General features: G+C 37.3%; 1 protein-coding gene across 1 annotated transcript in view; it reads left to right on the top strand.

Annotated features, from left to right (window-relative positions):
- SLC25A12 (solute carrier family 25 member 12) overlaps positions 1 to 23051 on the top strand; it is a 95113-nt gene that overhangs the window by 5443 nt on the left and 66619 nt on the right. The window contains exon 3 of the mRNA XM_034654736.1: positions 14574 to 14716. Within this exon, the coding sequence (XP_034510627.1) occupies positions 14574 to 14716 (143 nt within the window). The remainder of the gene's footprint in view (positions 1 to 14573; positions 14717 to 23051) is intronic.

The raw sequence follows: 23051 nt of genomic DNA, 5'->3' as shown, positions 1-23051 counted from the left end.
AGTAGTTCCAAAAAAAGGATATTATAGGGGCACCTGGGTGGCACAGCGGTTAAGCGTCTGCCTTCGGCTCAGGGCGTGATCCCGGCGTTCTGGGATCGAGCCCCACATCAGGCTCTTCTGCTATGAGCCTGCTTCTTCCTCTCCCATTCCCCCTGCTTGTGTTCCCTCTCTCTCTGGCTGTCTCTATCTCTGTGGAATAAATAAATAAAATCTTAAAAAAAAAAAGGATATTATATATCAAAGATTTAAATATAGATTATTGTTATTAGTGTAATTTTGTTTTGGTAGGATCTGGGGGCCACTTGAGTTCAGGATCATTTGAGCTGTTTAAAGACTACAAAGAAGATTTAATTTTGAATTTTGGAATACAATCGAAAGCTTTTTTTTTTTTTAAAGATTTTATTCATTTGTGAGAGAGAGAGAGAGAGTGCGTGTGCACGAGTTGGGGGGGGTGGGGCAGAGGGGAGAGGGAGAAGCAGACCCAGCTGAGCAGGGAGCCTGATATGGGGCACCATCCTAGGACCCGAAGATTGTGACCTGAGCCCAAGGCAGATGCTTAACTATCTGAGCCACCCAGGGGTCCCTAATTGAAAGCTGTTTTTTGTAAAATTTAGATCAACAGCAAAATATTCCTCTTTGAAAGTGCTGGTCTCTCTATATTTCATGGAATTATGTGTGCAAGTTTGTGAGAAGGACTTTATAAAAGTGAAACATTATTATTTGGAATATAGGGAAATAGGTTTATTTTTTCTGTGTTCATTGTTTCTCAAATTTTGATGAGTTATATTTTCTAGTTAAAAATAAAGAACAATATGGGGCGCCTGGGTGGCACAGCGGTTAAGCGTCTGCCTTCGGCTCAGGGCGTGATCCCAGCGTTATGGGATCGAGCCCCATGTCAGGCTCCTCTGCTATGAGCCTGCTTCTTCCTCTCCCACTCCCCCTGCTTGTGTTCCCTCTCTCGCTGGCTGTCTCTATCTCTGTCGAATAAGGAAATAAAATCTTTAAAAAAAAATAAAGAACAATAATATTCACTAGGATTCTGCTTTTTCCTGTCCCCTACAAATTCATGAAATTGGAGCACAAGAAATGATTTCATATGTGTTAGATTGTGCTATAATTTTACAACCAGTTGTCAAGCTAAGATCTTACTATTACTACCCTTACAGCTGTCGTTTCTTGATTTATCTCTTCTTTTACCTTTCTCACCCACACGCTATCATTGATCCAATTTTGCTACATCAGAAATTTCGCTACATCAGTAGCGAAAAGGAGACAATAGAAACAATGAAGAGGGAGGTAAGGTGAGGATAACAGGAATGTCACAGGCTGTTTGTTATAAACCTGACAAACTTCAAAATGAGGAGTTAATCTAGTCTATGCTTGGTGGCAAAGTAGGTTTATCAAAAACTGTTTTAAGTGAATTGTTAAGGTCTTTTTTTTTTCAGTTGACTTTTTGTTGTTTATTTATCAATGTAGTGTACGGTAAAAGCAACACAGAGACTGTATGTTAGATTAGAAACATGCTGCAGTATAGAACTTCAAATATTTTGATCCTGTTTTTTTCTCTCTCTTTTTTTTTTTTTTTTGAATATTTTATTTATTTATTTGAGAGCGAGCACAAGCAGGGGGAGGAGTGGAGGGAGAGGGAGAGAAACAGATTTCCTGCTGAGCTTGGAGCCTGACATGGGTTTTGGGCCCAGGACCCTGAGAGCATGACCTGAGCTGAAGTCAGACGCTTAACGACTGAGCCACCCAGGCGCCCCATCCTGTTCTTTTTCTCACTATCACCAATGTAACAAGATCCTATCCCACATAAAAACTATGAAAATTCATTTTCTTCTGTGTTATTTTAGAGAAGAAGTGGAAGAAGATGCTGCTAATGTAAAGCAAAGAGTGATTCTTCCTTAAGGTTTTTATGATAGCGTATTAATTTTTAATTGAAAGAAATATCCTTTTATTCAATAAATATTTGCTTATGTACTACATATATATTTATTTTTGGCAATAACCTGGGGCTGAGAAGGGAATTAAGTAGGGCTTTTAGCAGAAGATACTTCCACTTTGTTGGAATAGGCATTAGGGCTATGTTTTCAAAAACATGGAATGTGTTCTACAGATGATAACATCTGAGGCCCAATGTGGAGGAAAAAGGTGCTCTCATAGGGTATTTGTGGAAACAAAGACTCTTTGGAAAGCAATCTGGCAATAGTTTAAAATAGAAAGAAGATACCATTTGAAACAAACAATCCTACCTTTGGGATATATACCCCAGAGAAATAAAAATACTCATAAGAATATATATGTACAAGGGGTGCCTGGGTGGCTCAATCGGTTAAGTGGTTGCCTTCAGCTCAGGTCATGATCCAGGGTCCTGGGATCTAGTCCTGAATCAGGCTACCTGCTCAGCAAGGGGTCTGCTTGTCCCTCTCCCTCTGCCCCTCCCCCCTGCTTGTGCACACTCTCTCTCAAATAAATAAAATCTTAAAAAAAGAATATGTACAAGGTTGTTAGTTGCGGCACTCAGTTCCTTGAGGGAAAAAAAAAAAAGTGGGAAACAAGAGAAATGTAATCGAAGGGGAGTGGTAGAAAAATTATGAAATAACCATCCCATGGAAAATTATGCAGAACTAAAAAGAATGAGTTAGGCCTATTTCAGCTGATTTAGAGAGATTTCTAATGTACTATTGAGATAAGAAAGATATAAATAAGTGTATATGGTATGATTATAGTTTTCTAAAAGGCATTTCATATATGTTATATGTATATTTACACACATATATATGCTTATAGAAGAATTAGGGGAAAATAAGAAACAAAGCCTTGATGTATATGTATTAGATTTTGATCAAGTGAATAATTTAAAAAGTAAGAATTTAGCAGTTCAGAATCTGAAGTTAAAAGAGGACTTCCGAGACTAAATTGGGTTGAATAAACCCAGTATGAGACGCACAGAAGGGGATTTATAGTTTTCTTAGTCATACTGATTAAGGGTTTTCACCAGTTTTGGGGCGCCTGGGTGGCACAGCGGTTAAGCGTCTGCCTTCGGCTCAGGGCGTGATCCCGGCGTTATGGGATCGAGCCCCATGTCAGGCTCCTCCGCTATGAGCCTGCTTCTTCCTCTCCCACTCCCCCTGCTTGTGTTCCCTCTCTCACTGGCTGTCTCTATCTCTGTCGAATAAATAAATAAAATCTTAAAAAAAAAAAAAAAGAAGGGTTTTCACCAGTTTTTTAGAATATAGGCATTGAAGATGATAGCCTTTATCTTTAGTATATTAGTATTTGCCATAAACTATATAGAGTTTTCATAAAAAAAAAAAAGGGTTATGCATTAAGGGCATACTCACACCATAGACTTTATCCTTGAGTCAACTGAAAGATTAAAAAATAATTGAAAAGATGAGAAAATTACTGTTATTAAATGCCATGTTGTGTTCTACTACCCATCAACATATTTTTAATCGTCTACCATGTGCCAGGCTAGGCATTGTGCTAGGTTTTACCTTTATAGATTTGAAAGATTTTTTTAAAAAAATTTATTTATTTGAGAGAGAGAGAGGAGAAATCAAGCACAAGCCAGGGGGAGAGCCATGGCGAAAGGGAGAAGCAGACTCCCCACTGAGCAGGGAGCCCACCATGGGGCTCAATCTAGGAACCCCTGATTATGACCTGAGCCAAAGGCAGACACTTAACCAACTGAGCCACCCAGATGCCCCTACCTTTATAGATTTTAGATAGAGGATTTCAGTGAAGGTAAAACCTCATATTCTAGGTGGCAGTGAGACAGACGATAGCAAAGCCCACAGACTTGGGAAAAAAAACAAAACAAAAGGTAGCTGCAGAAGGTGACAAGTCCAATAAGGAAATAAACAAAATGATGGAAAAGGCCATTTTTCAAGAGGGTGGTCAGTAAAGACCCCTGAGGAGGTGATATTAGAGATGAGACTAAAAGGTGGGTAGAGAGAATTCTGAACAGAGGGCTCACATGTCTAAAGGCCTAGATATAGATACGGGTTTCTTATTTTGGGCAAACAGAAAGGAGGCCAGTGTGCCTGAAGTGTCAGTGAGGGAGTGAATGGCCTGCAAGAGATGAGGCTGAAGGAGAGTGACATCAGGCATAGCCTTGCTTGTAAGCCACGGAAAATGGATTTTTTTTTTTTAAGAGCGTTGTTGAAACTACTGAAGGTCTTTCACGTTGGAAGTGGAAAAATTCAGTTTACATTTTGGATAGATCATATTGAAATGTAAACTTTCTTGTACATATCTGTGCTTTCTTGTGGATGACTGCTTTGTGTAGACTGTGATTCTTCCAATTTAATTTCCTCCTGTCCATGGAGTTCTTAGAATATCTTGAGTGAGGCCTCACTGACTCCTTTTCATCCGGGAGACCAGTAGCTGGAGCCTACAAGGGCTTTGTAGTTTGACCTAGATTTGAGTCCTTATTTGATCTCTTTTTGCTGTCTGACTGTAGGTATTTACATTAGCTTTGGAGTCTGTTTCCTCATCTGTCTGAGGAGGGAAAACTACATCTAGCACATAGGGATGTTATAGAGATTAACCGAGGTAATTGGTAAATGATGCCTGACACATGGAGCTCGGTTCCTTTTTTCCCTTCCTTTTCTTCTGAGATGAAGATTTTCCTTTCCTGAATAAGATCTGAGTCCCTTGTCTTTCCCAGATAACTGTGCTGGACCTATAAAGTGACTAAGATGTTAATATGTATTTATGATTATGTACATGTAATCAGCTAATTACATTTTTGAGACATACACCTGAAGATCTTTACAAATCCCCACATTCAGAAATACCACCATAAGAGGTGACTTCTCTCAAGTTTGTAGGTTCTGAGAAGTGTTATAGCCATGGTCTAAGATTGAGAGACTATGGAAGATATGTGCATAGGTTTTTTTGGAAACTTCAGCTGCTCAGTCTGGAAGAGAGAAGGAATAACAGTCCAAGTAGACTCGGAAATACCAAGACTCAGACCTAAAAGAGACTTGTAGTTCATTCTTTGTGTGTGTAACTTAAAAATCATTTCCCTGTCCTGTCCAGCTCTCTTTTACTTAATATTACTGAAGTTTCTGAAGCATCATTCACTGAAACCAGTACCATGGCCACTATTGGGCTTCTAGAACTGTGCAAATGCTTACTTACTGAATCACAATTATGTCTCAGGCACTATTGTAAGTATTTTATACAAATCTTTATAGTTAATCCTCAAAACAACTCTGTAAGGTAGGAACCATTATTATTCCCATTTTCATAGATGAGGAAACTGAGCCCTAGAAGGGTTAAGTAACTTGCTCAAGGTTATACAGTAAATGGAAGAGACTTGCTTTATGTATTTCAAAACAACTTGACTTTTTTTAGTTAATATTGTTTGGAGATATAGGTATGTTAGTACATATAGAATCATCTTATTCTTTTTCTGTTGTCTTTTAAAAAGCCTTTTTTAATTATGGAAAATTTTAAACCTATATAAGGTTAGAGAAAATAGTATAATGCATTACCACAGTATAATGCATCACTCAGCTTCACCAACTGTTGTGGCTAATCTTGCTTCATCTGTATTGCAGCTGCATTGGATTATTTTGAAGCATTTCCCAGACATTATAATACTGCATACACAAATACTTTAGTATCTCTAAAGGTGATGACTCTGAAAACCATCAAACCATAATTCAATTATTACAGGTAAAAATGTTCCTTAATAATGTGGATTTCCATTCAGTGTTGAAATTTCCCTGATTGTTTCATTTTTTTTAAAGTTGCTTTATTAAAATCAGGATCCAAGCCATGTTCATACATTACATTTGGTTGATCTGTCTCTTAAATCTTTTAATATTTTCCGCTCCCTACCAGGATAAAGATCCTTTTTTCTCTGTGGCAAAAATCTTGGTATTTAATCAAGGCTTACCAACATTAAAGCATTCTGTCTCCCTAGGAGCTGCACCTTGATTATCAAAGACATGATTTGCCCAGGCTTACAAATATATATGCTCCTTGTATGTTCCCATGGTTACTTAGACCAAGAGATTGAAGTATTATGTTAAGAACAGTGCAAATTAATTATGCAACTTAATCTGCCCTGAGAAGCATTCTAGTTTGAGTTATTGAGTTCTCTGGGGTCATTATTTTATTTCCAAGGTTTTTGGCCATTTTGAGGGGAAAATTGTTTTGGTAGACCTAGTTTATTATGGTAGCTTCAGTTGATTTCAGTGATTAACAAGGGTCTTGTACCTCCATGCTGTGTTAGGAATTGCATTGTTTAGTAGCTGACAGTAGGACTTGATATAATGGACAGTAAAAATACATATACTGAAGCAAAAAGAAAAATAAGCACATAATAGTTCATGGAAACAAGCTGAGTTAGAAAGCAGACTTTTGGAGAACTTTTTTTGCAAAACCAAATAGAAGGTTTGTTTCTAGTGTATGTGAAATATTCAACAGAAGGTGCTAGTTAAAATTAGATAGATGGGACGTCTGGGTGGCTCAGTCAGTTAAGTGTCTGCCTTTCGCTGGGGTCATGATCCGGGAGTTCTGGGATTGAGTTCAGCATAGGGCTCCTTGCTCAGTGGGGAGCCTGCTTCTCCCTCTGTATGCCACTCCCCCTGCTTGTTCTTTCTCTCTCTGACAGATAAATAAATAAAATCTTTAAAAAAAATAAAAAAATAAAATAAGATGGATAAAATTGTCTTTTCCTAATGCATGTGTAGTTGATTTTAGTAACTATCAAAAAATTCCTGTATCACTAATGAAAATCTTTTAAAAAGTGGCCATATGTGTTAAAATTATTTTTCAAAATCATATGATAGATGAATTCCACATTGACTGTTATGACAGTGTTAAACAGTGTTTGTGTGTCAGACCTGTTGCGGTCTGCTCCTCATGCAGAATGCTCGTGTAGTTAAAGGGCATACATTCCGGACTAAATTTGGCTTCCGTTAGGAGTAAGAGCAGTAAAAATGACAGCAAGAGGATTAGTTTTGTATGCTCAACTCTTCCATTGTTCACGTATTCATTTTTCTGTATGGGAAATGCTTTATGTGATATCTGTAATTACCAAACTTTGCGACATTGTCATTTGAGAGTAACTGAAATTAAAAGGATATTGAGATCTGAAAATGTCAGTTCATCTCAGTTGGAACAAAGTCATGGAGCTACAGTGTGTTTTGACTCATATTACAGCCACGTGTTGGATAAGCAGAGATGAAGCTGGCTAGACCAGTTAGGACCGTTGTGGTAAACCCAAGAGTAATGGAAGCCAGTCCCAAGGAGACCTTGGTTGGAGGAAGCTGAAGAGTTAGAACAATAACTCCTTCATGCTTGGGCAAAAGCAGAATAATCAAATAAGCAAGGAGGGAAATTGAGACCCTATGCTTTTCTGTGTTTCTAAGCATTTTAGAAGAACTTCAGTATTTCAATATGCATTAGTTTTACAATTTCCAAGTACTTTGGTGTTCAAGATCTCATTTTTCCCCTTACATCAAGACCGCTATCTTTCTATACTGTTTTATTAGAAAAGAGGCTCAGAGAAGCTGTGTGTCACTCAAAATTGCACAGGGGATTAGAACTCATTATGACCCTGGTTTCAGTGTCCATCATGCCACCATCTCTGAGCTACGTGAGGGTAGGAACTGTGTTTTTGTGATTTTTGCGTCCCTAGTACCAGGCATAGTGTCCAGCTCACAATTGGTACTTAATGTTTTTTAAGTGAATGCAGAATGACCTGGAAGATTTGATATTAGCAGGTTTTTGGTTTAAAAAGCAGCACTTCTGAATATATTACCTTGGTTTTGGCATGCATACTTGAAAAGAAAAGCCCTGATACACTGTATACTTTTTTTTTTTTTTTAAGATTTTATTTATTTATTTGACAGAGAGATAGCCAGCGAGAGAGGGAACAGAGCAGGGGAGTGGGAGAGGAAGAAGCAGGCTCCCAGCGCAGGAGCCGGATGTGGGGCTGGATCCCAGAACGCTGGGATCACGCCCTAAGCCGAAGGCAGACGCTTAACAACTGTGCTACCCAGGCACCCCTACACTGTATACTTTTAAAAAGTAACCAGCTTAATGGACACAGCAGATCAGAATTTTTCTTTGTAATCTCTGGGAAATCTTTTAGACATATAAAATATCAAAGGATCTATTTGTCTTTGAATTTAACCATTTAAACAGGTAATTTAATTATTTAGACTATTTGGGTTTTTTACTCATTTGTGTCATTGAATTTTAAGTTAACTTTCTTTTCCTCCTTAATAGAAATTTAGGATTGTGTGAAAACTCTTAGTAAAATCTGCTTTATAGTAACCTGTGATATAGGTTAAAATTTGGTAAATTGTTAAAGGATTTACTACTGTCTAACTTATTTCAGTCAAGTGAGACCTTGATATGTTGATCTGTTGGCTTGGTAGGCAAAACATTTCTAGATAACAGGATCTCATTTGGAGCTAGAGGTAGTTCAGTGTAAGTACAATAGCGTAAGTACATATATCTATATGTGAAATCCTACCATCTTTTATTGGCAATAACAATTCTGATCTTTCATTAAGATGCATTTTATTTCTCAATCTTCAGAATGTCAAGACTTTTTTAAGCACACGTGAACTATACTCAATGTAAATTTAAATATTTCTGGAAATGTCAAAGCTATGTGCACTTTTACATTTAAATGCTTGAGTTGGATTTGGAAAAAGTTTAATCAAGAAAATAAGTCACCTATTTTTGTTTGGATACTGTCAGCTACTTCTTGTCAATGTCTTTCATGTGTCCTTGACTTGCTTCCCAAGACAGATTTACAACTGCTTAAGAGACATCTTTGAAATGGCAAATGATTAACTCTAAAGTTATTTGGAGTATGGATATAATATTTAGTCAGTTTCATTTAAAGTAATTTTGGTTCACTCTTTGAAATGACAGGAACAAAATGGAGATGATATTATGAAACTAGTAAGTTAGTTGATATATTAAATTTTTAGCATAACTGTTAGCATGGGAGACCCAAAACTTTGTTTTACATTGCTTTTATTGTTTTTAGTATAAATATGCAACTAATTTTGGTTAGCAGAAAGAGGTCTCCGTATGGCCCCTTAACCTTTTCTGATTTTCAGCCTTTTGTGTTACTCAAGGCCACATTTACTTTGTTTAAAACATCATTATCCAGTCAATTAAAATTAACATTAAAAGTAATGAAGTTGTTTAAAATAAACAGGTCATTCTTATTTTAAAAGTATTTTAAAATACACTTTTGGTGTAAACATATCACCTGTTTTCTTTATTAATATAATACCTAAAATGTTTTAGCATCTTGACTGACTGCGGGTAGATTCTAGTTTCAGGTCTATACTCCCTCTTCTGTCTGTTCAGGCAAACAGACTCACTGACATTGCCAAGTAATTGTCTCTAATTTAATGAGTTAATTAGTTAACTGTCTCCTGCAAAAGTCAAGTACTGACTCCTTATGGATGAGAAGACTTGTTTTTTTTCCCTCTGAGCGATACACTTTATCTTTCAGTTCAAATCAAGTTAAAATAGACTAGGAGAGTTGGGGAAAACACTAGCAAAATACCTCAGGGTAAGTGATTCTCTGGCATCATTTATAACCCCAGATACTGGCAAAGCCTGTTCCAGTACTTGTCAACAAAAGCATTTGTTTTCCTTGTTGGCTGCTGTGTCCTTGGTTTGTGCTAAGGCTGCTCTATTTCCTGATAAAGTCAAGAATGTTGTGAAATCCTGGCGATTCTGTAAGTACAGTATAATTTCTGTGTGTGCGTGTGTGTTCTGTGTGTAGTGGTGGTAATCCTGGCAGTCAAATTCAGGCATTAGTGTTAGATGTTAGACACCTATGTGGCAAAAAAGAAAGGGAGAATTAGTTGCCACATTTTGCTAATACTAACTCTGAAATGTTTTCATATTCTCTTTTTTGAAAACTGACATCTGATTGTGGAAAGCAAGCAGCTCTCAGAGAGAACAAAGATCTCCATAACCCATCTCTATAGTGTTGTGTTGTGTTTTTTTTTTTTTTAATTTTGCATCTTGTGTTTATATCTTCCTTCTTTTAAATTTTTCGTAGGAGTCAGACCCAGGATTCCTTGTTAAAGGTTGTGAGCATTCGTATAGTTCTTTATATATGATATGTATGTGTATGTATATTGCTGAATCGCTTTTCAAAATTACTGAATTGGAAAAAAAAACACGTACAGAATAATATAAATAGTTATGCTATCATTTGTGTAAAAATGGGTAAGAATATTCATGCATATTTGCAGGTATATACATTGGCATGTATATGCCTATATCTCATGTATGTATAATCATTTATGCTTAAAACATCTGGAAGGATATACAAGAAATTGCCTCTGGAGTGGGGTATTGAGTGACTGGGGACAGAGGTGTTAGGAAAACTTTTCACTGTATACCCTTTTGTACCTTTTGAATTTTGAATGGTGTGACTGTAACATTATGAAAATCATTAAAAAAAAAATTAGCAAGGGGTGGAAGTACCCATTGTTTTCTTATTTGCACTCCCACCTCCTTGGTTCAGGCCTCATCCTCTTTCACTTGGATCTTCAGTAGCGGACACTAGGTCTCCCTGCCCCCAGTCAGTTTCTGTCCTCTACAAACCATCTTTTCCATTGCCACGAGAGAGAGCACAGGTTGAATCACATCTCTGCCCTCCTCTAAAATTTTTAGTGCATCGCATGGCCCACAGAATGGAGTTCAGACTGTTCAGTTTAGCATTCAGAGTCTTCCATCATCTGCCTTTTTGGTCTCACCTTCTGCATGTTATCTTTGTATATCTTCTTTTCATTGTCATTTCCTTTTCAACTAACTCTCTCCCCCCAAAAAAGGAAAAAAAAATATTTAAAAATTTCTGTATTTGTTCACATTGTTTTTCTTCTTCTTTTTCTTTCTTTCTGTCTTTTTTTTTTTAGCCTGAAAGACCCTTTCTGTCTGTTTGCAGTTAAAATCGAATTTTATTTTTAAAGCCTATTCTGAACATTACTTTCTCCTTCCTGCTGCAGCCCCATTACACCTGTTCTTAGAATGAACCATTCCTTTTTGAATCCCATAGTACATTTCCCATACCATTGTTTGGCACTCATATTCTAGTGAGTTGTTGACTTGTCAGTGTCTTTAAATTCTATTTTTAGACTTCCTTGTGTTGATTCCTCTTTTTGCAGTAGTCTTCCTGACATTGTGCCTTTCCCCACTCCTGCCTATTCTTAACTCTGTGGTTTTCTGATTTTGTTAAAACATGTCAGATTTTGAAGAACACTGGAGAACAAAGAGCAAAAGGAGTAGTTGACAGGAATTGGTAGAATCTACTCACTATTATTACTAATACCATACAGTTTATTTTTTCTTTGTCCTATATTCGCATACCTGTTGTTTTGAAATGTCAAAGATTATTTGGTCTTCATTTTATAGATGTGTGATATATCTAGAAGCCTGGGAGGAGAATGGAGTTGTTGAAGGACTCAGTGAGTTAGTGGTAGAGCCAGGACTTAAACTTAGGACCGTTTCGGGAATGACGTTTATAGCATGTAGAGAAAACATGACTTTATTTTGAGGTGATATTTGTTAGGTGTTTTTGGTAGTATAAGCTAGTAAAAACATGTCTATCTTGGGCTACTTCTTGTGCAGGCTAATAAAGCATTGGCTATGATAGCCTCTGTGGTGTGTTTTAGAATATGACAAAAGAGACATTTTTTATTTAATTCTTTCCTTGTTGAAAGAGCTTGTAGCGTGGTTTAGTCAGATTCACAAATGTGAATATTTGAAATGCTTAACAAAAAGCAAACCAATAGTCTTTTGCTTTTATCCTTCCCATCCCTGTCTTGTTTCCCAGAAGCAACCACTTCTAACTCTTAGCTTTTTACTTTGGTATTTCCCTTCATATTTCTTTTTTTTTTTTTTTAAGATTTTTTATTTATTTATTCGACAGAGATAGAGACAGCCGGTGAGAGAGGGAACACAAGCAGGGGGAGTGGGAGAGGAAGAAGCAGGCTCCCAGCGGAGGAGCCTGATGTGGGGCTCGATCCCATAACGCCGGGATCACGCCCTGAGCCAAAGGCAGACGCTTAACCGCTGTGCCACCCGGGCGCCCCTCCCTTCATATTTCTATACTGCTAGTTCTAGACATTATTGACTTCCTATGATGGTAGTTGAGGAATTCCTTATACTACTTCCTCCTTCCTTCTCCCTCCATTCCTCTCAATATATTATTGTTCTTGAATTAATATTCATATGTATATTATTATGACTATAAATACTGTTAATTTTGAGCCAAGTCATGTATTATATTTCCTGCTTATGTACAACAAAAATACATTTTCATAATTTACTTTCTCATAGAGTTAAAAATTACCCAATTTTTCATTTACTTAGCAATTTGTGTATCTAATACTAATTAATTTAACAATATTTACTGAATGCCTACTGTGTGCCATTATTCTTGGTGCTTGGGATACAGCAATGAACAAACTAGACAAAGATTCCTTCCTTTTTTGGTAGATAGACAATAAACATAATAAAGAAGTAAAATACACAGTGTGTTAGAAAGTGATACATGCCAAGGGGGGAAAAAGAGCAACGTAAGGGGGAATGGGAATATAGGTGCAAGCATGGGTTGTAATACTAAATAGGGTGATAAGAATAGATCTCATTGAGAAGGTGACATTTGAACAAAGATTCATACTCCTCACAGTGTTATTTTTCACATAGCCAAATGCCTTGGATAATTCAACATTCCATTTTTCCCAGTGGCTTTTCTTCTTGGAGCCCTTCGTCTGCTCCCTGCCAGGACTATGTACTCTAGAGGCCTGCAGCACAGTTGTTGTCCTGGGATTTCTCTTGGCCACTTTCCTGGGTTGGATCATCTGATTCCTGGATTCCACATCTTTCTCTGACTTGGTTCATGCCCTCTTTTTGATGGAGTAAATTCTCCTGTAGCTTCCTGTGAAGGTACATGATGGGAGAAAAAAGTATTGAGAACATGGATATCTGAAAGTACTTTTATTTTAATTTTATTTTTTAAAAGATTTATCCATTTTAGAGAGAGAGGGAGAGAGAAAGCATGCATGAGCAGAGGGAGGGACAGAAGGAGAGGGAGAGAAGCGGCCTCCCTCCTGAGCACCGAGCTGGCCTCAGGACTCGATCCCATGACCCTGAGACCATGACCTGAGCTGAAACCAAAAGTCAGATGTCCAATTGAGTAAGCCAATCAGGCACCTCTCAAAGTACTTTTAACCTACCCTTACAATTGATTAAAAGTTTGGCTCAGTTTAGAAATCTAGGCTGGAACTCATTTATCTTAGAATTTTCAAGGTCTTACTGCATTGTCTTCAAGCTTTCAGTGTTTCTGTTGAGGAAGCATTGATGCTTGTGATTCATAATTCTTAATAAGTGACTTTCTTTTCTCTCTGAAAACTTTTAGGGTTTTCTCTTTATTTTGATGTTCTCTAATTTTATGTTGATGGGCCAGAGCCTGGTGTGGATTTTTTTGTTTGTTAATATATTGTCCTTGGCACTTAGTGGGCTCTCGTATTCTTCAATTCTGGGAAATCTTCTGATGTTACTACTTTGACAGTTGACTGAAGTAGCTTAATTGATCAGCTGCAACCCAAAGAAGAGACCTTTGGTTGTTCATGTTTGATCATGCCATAGTATATAAAACCCTTAAAATAATGAGGCATTTATTTGATAGGCAGGTATTATTTTCTTTGTAAAAATTAATGACATAAAAGCAGAATATTTTTGTTTCTTTTTTCCAGCTACTGGAACATAGCAAATACCTATGGTGGAAGGTCTTCTTTGTCATGCTTTTCTTATTCATTTCACTTTCTAAGGTTTAGTAGTCTGCCCTGTACCCCCCGCCCCCCCACCAGCTCCCCACTGTACTGTATGGTGACTAACAATATAATAAAAAAATAATATTATTTAAAAAAAAAAAAGAAAGCCCCAAAGAGTCTATAGGGGTCAACTTCTCACTGTGAGGTCTTGGTCACCTTGGCTGCCCTTTAACTTTCTTCATCTTTCTCGTATTTCTTCTCTTAAGTATTATATGTTTTGTTGAGATAAAAGTCACATAACAAAATTCACCATTTTAACCATTTTAAAGTTTATAGTACAGTGTTGTTTAGTATATTTACAATGTTGTGTGGCCATTGCCACCATCTAATTCCAAGCCATTTTCATTGCCCCCCAAAAGAAACCCCATGTATGTTTAAGCAGTTACTCTCATTTCCCCCTTCTTCCAGTTCCTGGCTACTATGCCTCTGCTTTCTGTCACTGTGAATTTGCCTATTGTGAACATTTCGTATAGAAGGGGTCATGCAATCTGTAGCCTTTTGTGTTTGGCTTCTTTAACTTAAAATGTTTTCAAGGTTTGTCCATGTTGTAGCATATATCAGTACTTTGCCAGTGTTCTTAAATCAGGCTCTGAGTAAAGTCCTGCATTTATTATCTTTATTATGATTCTGATTCTGGCCTTTAATTTACCCTTTCACAAAATATTTTTTGCTACAAGATGATGTTGGATAATTTTAATTTTTAAGTATACATTATTTATTTTTTAGTATGCCAGTACTGAGGTTAATGGAGAACATTACATGACCCCAGAAGACTTTGTCCAGCGCTATCTTGGACTGTATAATGATCCGAATAGCAATCCGAAGATTGTGCAGCTCTTGGCAGGAGTAGCTGATCAAACCAAGGATGGGTAAGAACCGTTATACATTTTTTGGAAACGAATGTTCTGTAATATCTTACTAAACAATAGTAAACCTTAAGTTTACCTATCACCATCTGGAATTTTAATATTAATAAACCATATTTTTTCTTAGAAGTTTATAAAAAGTGTTATTTGCTGCCATTATCAAGGATTTAGCATAACTAGCATTTCTTTCTTGCTTTTTTTTTTTTTTGGAAAGAAAACTACATGTAAAAAACCATATTTTATATTGAATAATCTGAACAGAATGTTTTTCAGAAAACTAAGTGTATTTCTTTCACACATACAACAAATATTAAATACCTACTATGCTTTAGGCAATGTTCTAAGGCCCAAAATTACACCAGTGAATAAACTGATAAATGCAAAAGCAATACACAGATTTAAAAGTAAACTATAGCATGTTAGGTTGTAAGTGCTATGAGGAAGAATAAATCAGGGAAGAATTTAGAGAGTGGTATTTATTCATTTATCTGTCTACTCATTTATTTGACAAACATTTATTGAACAACCACCATTAGCCAGGCACTGTTGGACCTGAGTAATACATGTGTGAATAAAATGGGGTTCTCAGCCTTAAGAAGAAACTCATGACCTAGAGAGAAAGAGGATGAGTAAACAAAAAAAATAAAGCTTTGGGAATAAGGTGCTATAATAGAAGTATAAGATACAAAGGACACCCAGGAAAGCATGGTTAACTCTGTTTGGGGTGACAGCATTATAGAGGAGGTGATCCTTGAGTGAAATCTGACAAGATGAACAGGAGGTTGCTGGTGGTTGGATAAGTAGGGAGGAGGATTCTAGGAAAGGGAACAACACTGGTATGAAACATCAAGGAGAGTGTGCATGTGTGTGCCCGTGTGTGTGTGTTTTGGGGAGTGACATTGGGGAAGTTGTGTTACGTGTACCTTGGTGTGGCTGTGGTGTTGCTTTGTTGCTATTGGAGCTGTGGTTGGAGTGGAGCTGGGGACCTTGTGTGCTAAGATTGGACTGTATCCTGAAGGCTCATGACTCAGTCTTGGAAGTATTTTTAGCCTGGCAGCGTATGGGTGTGTGCAGTCAGAAATAGCAAGGTGCGTCTTACTAGAGTGTCCGTTTACTCGGGGAAAAGCACACCATTTTTATATTAAAATCAGATATGATTGTATTGTAGAGCAAGTGGATTATTTTTATGAATTATAAAGAGAATTTTGTCGTGCTTTGTGAGTTCCAAGCTATATCCGCAGGCCTTCAGAGGCCCAGGTTCTTTCTCCTACTTGTAGAGGTAGTTGTGTGAAAAACTAGGCAATGAGGAGTTGTTAAAAGTTATTTCTATTACCACAGATATCATCAGATTTTAGAAAAATGGTAGTTGGAGTAGGGCAAGACATGCACGCAGTGAAATCCATTGAGGAAACTACTGCAGTAGTTAAACTAGAAATTTTGGTATCGAAGTTCTTTGTGTCCAGCGTTAGTATTGTATTCATTTGTATTTTCCCACAGAATCTAGTACAGTGCATGAAATCTACTATGAGTATTTTATATCTTAGATAAAGATTTTATATAACTTATAAATAGTAGATATTGGGGAACTTGTATACATTTTGTGACTGGTCTCTAAAACAGTCAAATCAGGGGCTCCTGGCTGACTCAGTTGATAGAGCATGAGACTCTTGATTTTGGGGTTGTGAGTTCGAGCTCCACATTGAGTGTAGAGATTACTTAAATAAATAAACTTAAAAAAATAAAAAAAAACTAGTCAAATCAGCTGATAAGTTACTATGGATTATTCAGTCATTGTATTTCTCAATAGTGATTAGGCAGTAATACATTTGAAAATTAATTATTTTTAATCAGAATTCATTCTTCAAAAATTTTAAAGGTAACATACATATTTAGATCTTTTAGGAACTATGAGAGTATTTATTGTCGTTAATTTGGCCTGAGACCTGCTTTCAGAGTACTCATATCTTTTCAGATTCTTCTTTTGTGACCATCTGCTCTGGTCCATCTCAGTAAGTTTTTTTGAAGCTTTAAAGTCTGGTTCTCCCAGACTCAGTTGCATTGTTAATGTGGTTGAGTGGAATCAAGAGTTTAAGTTTTCAGAGTAGATCAAAGATGGGTTTTGGCTAGTGAAGTACCTAATAATGGTGAATGTTCACTTAAACCCGTTTCTCTTTGTAAAAGGTAGATCTTTTCCCCCCCCTTCCCCCTCAAAGGTAAATCTTTTCTATTTCAGATTTTAAAAACTTTTTAAACTTCCTTTTTTCCATCTCTTTGGAATGAGTCAGATTGGGATTGGTTAGGAAATCTGATTCAAAGAGTTAGATCATAAAAATTAAATGAGTTTATGAAACATATAGGTTATTTCTAAAAGCAGAGAAAGGTGGAATTTTCTAGAAGCACAGCAATTCTTTTCTTTCCTTTTTTTTTTAAGGGGGGGGATGGGGCAGAGGGAGAGGGAGAAAGAGAATCTTTTTTTTTTTTTTTTTAAGATTTTATTTATTTGACAGAGATAGAGACAGCCAGCGAGAGAGGGAACACAAGCAGGGAGAGTGGGAGAGGAAGAAGCAGGCTCATAGCGGAGGACCTGATGTGGGGCTCGATCCCATAACGACGGGATCACGCCCTGAGCCGAAGGCAGACGCTTAACCGCAGTGCCACCCAGGTGCCCCGAGAAAGAGAATCTTAATGTGGGGCTTGATCTCACAACCCTAATAAGATCATGACCTGAGCCGAAATCCAGAGTTGGACACTTAACCAGCTGAGCCACCCAGGTGCCCTGGTATAGAAGGTAACCTTCTATTCATAGCTTGTCTTCAGGGGTTCCTGAACTTGCTGAAATACTATGCAAAAAGAGTGAATTTGTATCTGCATTTTTCTGGAGAGAAATCCCAGGTTTTCAGGAGGGGGGGCGGTCTATGAATTCAAAAAAGGTTAAGTACCCTTGTTAACGTTTCTTTAATACTTGTAATTCAAGAGAATCAAAAGCTTTGATATTCTTTAATTTATTGGGAGTAGTCAACCCTTAATCTTTAACATTTAAGGAAAATGAGACCTAGAGAGGTTGATTGATTTGCCCAATGACACAGAATTCTCTTAATTTTTAGTCCATTTTCCTTCTTATAATCATTAAAAAAAAAAAAAGTTCTTTCTGCTGCACCTCACCCCCTTCTTTCTTTTTCCCACTTTTTTACCCAGAGCAGTGATGAAAGAATAGAATAGTGAGTGCAGTTGGTACATTTTTTATAGCGCCGAGAGGTATTTTTGGTTTTATTGTAGTTGTGGGGTTTTTTGTTGTTGTTGTTGCTGTTTTTAAGATTTTATTTATTTGAGAGAGAGCAAGAGAGAGAGAGAGAGAGAGCATGAGCAGGATGAGGGGCAAAAGGAGAAGAAAATTGCCCGCTGAGCAAGGAACCCAATGCAGGGCTCCATCCTGGGACTCAGTGATCATGACCTGAGCCAAAGGTAGACACTTACTGACTGAGCCACACAGGCGCCCCTCTATTGTAGTTTTTTGATGAGCGTCTTCTAGGTACAGATGATTTGAAATAGCATCACATAATATTGTTTATAATTACCCAAGACCCGGTCTCAATAGAACTAGGTACAGGCAGGTCTAAGTGATTTAGTTAACAAATGTGTGGGAAAAGCAGGTTTAAGAGTTGTGAATACCATACCTTTTTGTGCTCTGGACTCTCCCAGTGCCTGCTCCATGTTTTCTTAGCATGTAGACTGCCCCTTCTCTTCTCCATTCCCTTTCCTCCAATAGATAGTAAAATAAGCAGGAGTGTTTTGATATAGGTGTTTGCTGTGCAAAGCCATGTAGAAGCAGCATTGTGTGGTATAAATAGCATGATGGGTTGTCTAAAAGTAAAGACCATTAGCCAAGCATTTGTGAGATTATGGCTTAAACTTTGAAGATATGGTTATATAATGAAAACCAAAATGATTTATGCATTAAATGCAGATTTTGGGAACTATTATTGTGCGATCTAATCTTAAATGTTTAGACAGTTGCTTGTTTGAAACTGTAACTCCTAGAATTGTAGTTTCTATATTTAGCTCAAGTCAGAATTTCATCTGGAGGCTCTATTCTCCTATATTGTGTAAAATTCCCTCTTTTAGTTTTTCACAACTGTTTTCCTTGAATGTTCTACATACATTAAAAAATCTATTTTTTTAAAAGATTGATCTTAGAGAGGGAGAGAGCACCAGGTGGCAGGGAGGCCGGGGCAGTGAGGAGCAGAGGGAGAGGGAGAGGGAAACCCAAGCAGATTGCCCACTGAGTGTGGAGCCAGATGCAGGGCTCCATATCACCACCTGAGATCATGACCTAAGCTGAAACGAAGAGTCAGACGCTTAACTGACTGTACCACCTGGTGCCTCAAAAGTAAAGTATTCTTCATGCATGTAGAAAAACCTTTTATGCAGAAATCTTGGTTGTTCTAAAAATTGCAAAATTAACATACTAATATTCTGAAATTTTTATTGGTTTCCATTTGGTAAACTTAAAAGGAACTTTGTAGAAAAATTTTAAAACATCCAATTCATAAAATACAGTATTTCAAAGTTATAAAATGAATGTATGTTCTTTGTAAAAAGTGAAGCAGCAGGTATGGTAAAAAGTGAAGGTGCCACCTCATCCTCATTAAAAGAAGACAAACCATTTATTAAAGTATGAACTAAGCAATGGTTTCTTCACTCCAGTTAGTGGCTTGTGGTTTGCATTTGTTCTGCTTACGTCTTGGTCAGGACCTTCTAACAACAGGGAATTCATTGCAGGGTATGGTGAAAAGAGCCTTAAAAATTATTCTGGAACATGTTTGCTTTATGTTCACAGATAAACAGGCTATTTCTTGCTTTATGAAAAGTATTGTTACATTATTATGTGGTGCAAAATGCCCATGGGCTAAAAATAGGTAAGGGGTATATCAGAGAGACAAAGGGGTCCATGCCCCCCACCCCCTACTTCTTCCTGGTATTTTCTAATGAAAATTCAAACATTCAGGAAAGTTGAAAGAATTTTACAATGTACACTTATATAACCACTATATTCTACCATTAACATTTTTCTATGCTTCCTTTTTCAAATATCTATTTTTCTGTCCATCTAATTTTTTTCACACATTTCAAAGTAAATTGCAAGCATTGATACTCCTTAAATATTTCAGCATGGATATTATTAACTGGATTTCAGTATTTATTTTGAGTGTTTTCTTTAGATGTAAAATTTACACACAGTAACAAATATAAAACTTAAAGGTACATTTGTGGACTTTTGATAAATGCATATACCTAGGTAATTTCAGGTGACTTTTTTATTGTAATAAAATATATATAATAACATTTACCATTTTTTAAGTGTACAGTTCAGTGGCATTAAGTACATTCATATTGTTATACTACCATCATCACCATCCATCACCACCATTTTTTTCATCTTCTCATACTGAAACTGTACCCATTAAACAGTGCCTGTTTTGCCCCAGTACCCAGCCCCTAATAACCTCTATTCTACTTTCTGTTTCTAATGAGTTTGACTATGCTAAGTACTTCTATACATTGAATAATGTAATATTTGTCCTTTTCTGTTTGGTTTATTGTGCTTAGTCTGTTGTTTTTAAGATTCATCCATGTTACAGCATATATCAGAATTGCATTCCTTTTTAAGGCTGAATAATATTAAGTCGCTGATGCTTTTGTGTTTCTTTTTTTTTTTAAGATTTGTTTATTTGAGAGAGAGAACATGCAAGCGTGGTGGGGAAGGGTAGAGGCAAAGGCAAGAGAGTCTCAAGCAGACTCTGTGCAGAGGATGGTTGGGCGGGTGGTGGTGGTGGCTGGATCTCACCAGCCTGAGGTCATGACCTGAGCCGAGGTCAGGACCTGAATCGGAGGCTTAACTGACTGTGCCACCCAGGCGCCCAAGAAATGTAGGTATTTAAAGTCCACAGACTTTATATTTTAGACAAAGGTCTTCTTAGTTGGAAACGGACATGAGGGTCCACAGGGGTGGGTGTAGATGGGCCCTGGTCTCTGTGAAGAGGCAGCTTCTGCTTTGGCTCCAGGGGGCTGGTGCTATTTGGGATGAGAAACCTGTTGGCAGTTTTACAAGAGAAACCAGAAAACTGGGTATTTGTGTGAAGTACTTGTGATTTCCTAATGTTGGCAACTAATGTAACTAAAAAAATTATACTTTGCATGCCAAAGAAAACATGTGTGGGCCAAATTCCGTCTGCCAGCCTACTGTTTATAACCTTTGCTAGTTAAGGAAAAAGTCTTTTACCTCTTCTTATAAATACAGAAAGTTTTGCTACTGAGTATGAAATGTGTTTGAAAGCTACGTATGCTGTATTTCAGAGTGATTGTATTTTTGATGTTAGATTCCTGATGCTGTTTTGGAAAAGCCAAGATGTTATGGATTTTGTTTTTTAATCCATCATCAGCCTAGTTACTTTTTATTTTTTAAATTACTCTTATAATCAAAAGAAATAATGCTAAATAATGATAAAAATTTCAAACATTTCAGAAATACATACTGTAGAAAATGAAGGCCTTCTCTAAGTCCTCCCCTATATCATTATTTTGTGTTATATATTCTTATTAAAACAACTCATTGCTTTTTTGGGGTGTGTGGATGATCATACCTGATATGTATAACTTCATTTGTTTTTACTACTCTAGAATTTGTGTAATGATAGCCACACTCTTGTGTTTTATTATAGTTTTTAGTAGTACACCGATGTATAAAGTATATTATGACATGTGACCTGATAAACAGTTTGATTATTCTTCTTCCTAGGATTCATTAGGCAATCAAATTCCAAATTTCACCAAAGATTCTTCAGCAGGGGCACAGTGAAGGCATAGTCTTTAGTGTCCTGAATAATACCACCGCAAGGCCTTTTCCTCAATGAAAGAAAAAAGCATAGAACACATCATTGCTTTGGATATGATGTAATTTGTGTAACTTAAAACATATTTCAAAGTATTTATTTAATAGAAAATGAAACTTTGAATCTAAAATATGTCTTTGATGAATTGGGGCATAAAATGAAATGTAAAATGTAGTCATTCCTAATACTGTGTTGAGAAATATGGCTCTCTAAAAAGCCTTGTATTCTAAATTGAGTTTATTCAAGAATACTTAAAATTTCCTACTCTGAATCAAACCTGTGCTCTGTGACAAGCTACGTTCTTGCAGGGAATTAGACTTTATTTTATTTTTTTAAAAAGATTTTATTTATTTATTTGTCAGAGAGAGAGAGAGCACAAGCAGGGGGAGCAGCCAGCAGAGCAGGCAGAGGGAAAAGCAGGCTCCCCGCTGAGTAAGGAGGCCCGATGCAGGGTGCGAGCCCAGGACCTGGGATCATGACCTGAGCTGAAGGCAGACGCTTAACCAGCTGAGCCATTCAGGTGTCCCGGGTATTTTGTTTTTACTTTAAGATTTTACTTATTCATTTGAGAGAGAAAGAGCACAAGCAGGGGGAGAGACAGAGGGAGAGGGAGAAGCAGACTACCCACTGAGCTGGGAACCCAATGTGGGGCTTGGTCCCAGGACCTGGAGCTCATGACCTGAGCCAAAGGCAGATGCTTAACCATCTGAGCCACCCAGCCGCCCCTTGGGCATTAGACTTTAAATAGTGAATTACATAATTACTTTAATAAAGATTTTGCAAGGGGCACTAAAAATGTACAGTACGCTGCTGTAAGGCTGTGAAGGGTATGTAAAGTCATCTGGGGACTCTCAGATGGTTCTCTTGAGGAAATGATAATTGAGCTGAGCTCTGTAAAGATGGGTACAAATTAAATGGGCAAAAGTTTGGAGATGGTTGGATGATTCCAAGGAGAATGAAATGCTGAGAGAGTCCTGAGTGGAAGGAGCATGCGTTAAGAATGAATGGGTTGGAGTGCAGAGAGCACAGGAGAGGGGTGCAGAGATCAGATCCTTAGGGACTAGGAGCCACATTGAATATTAGGTCTGTTCCTTTCTATAGGGTGACTGTGAATGTGTTGCCCAAACCAGGCCATTTGAGAATAAAAGGCAGCACCGTTACTAATATAAACCAGTAAATAAATAAATTGGTATATGTATTCATATATTTATAAAAACAGATTTTTATAATGCTAAGATTACTACTTGGATACTAGTCACTTACCAATAGCAGCAACAGGGTGTGGGATCTTTGCAGCAACTTGCTATGGAAGATGACTCTAAACTAGCATATGCTTGCTCTGTAAGATCATTGAAGTTGGAGTGCCTGGGTAGTTTAGTTGGTTTAGTGTCTGGCTCCTGATTTTGGCTCAGGTCATGACCTCAGGTTTGTGAGATCGAGCCCCAAGT

Source organism: Ailuropoda melanoleuca, chromosome 2, assembly GCF_002007445.2.
Source record: "Ailuropoda melanoleuca isolate Jingjing chromosome 2, ASM200744v2, whole genome shotgun sequence".
NCBI lineage: Eukaryota > Metazoa > Chordata > Mammalia > Carnivora > Ursidae > Ailuropoda > Ailuropoda melanoleuca.
Note: the sequence above shows the minus strand (reverse complement) of the source record. Positions and strands in the feature narration are given on the sequence as shown.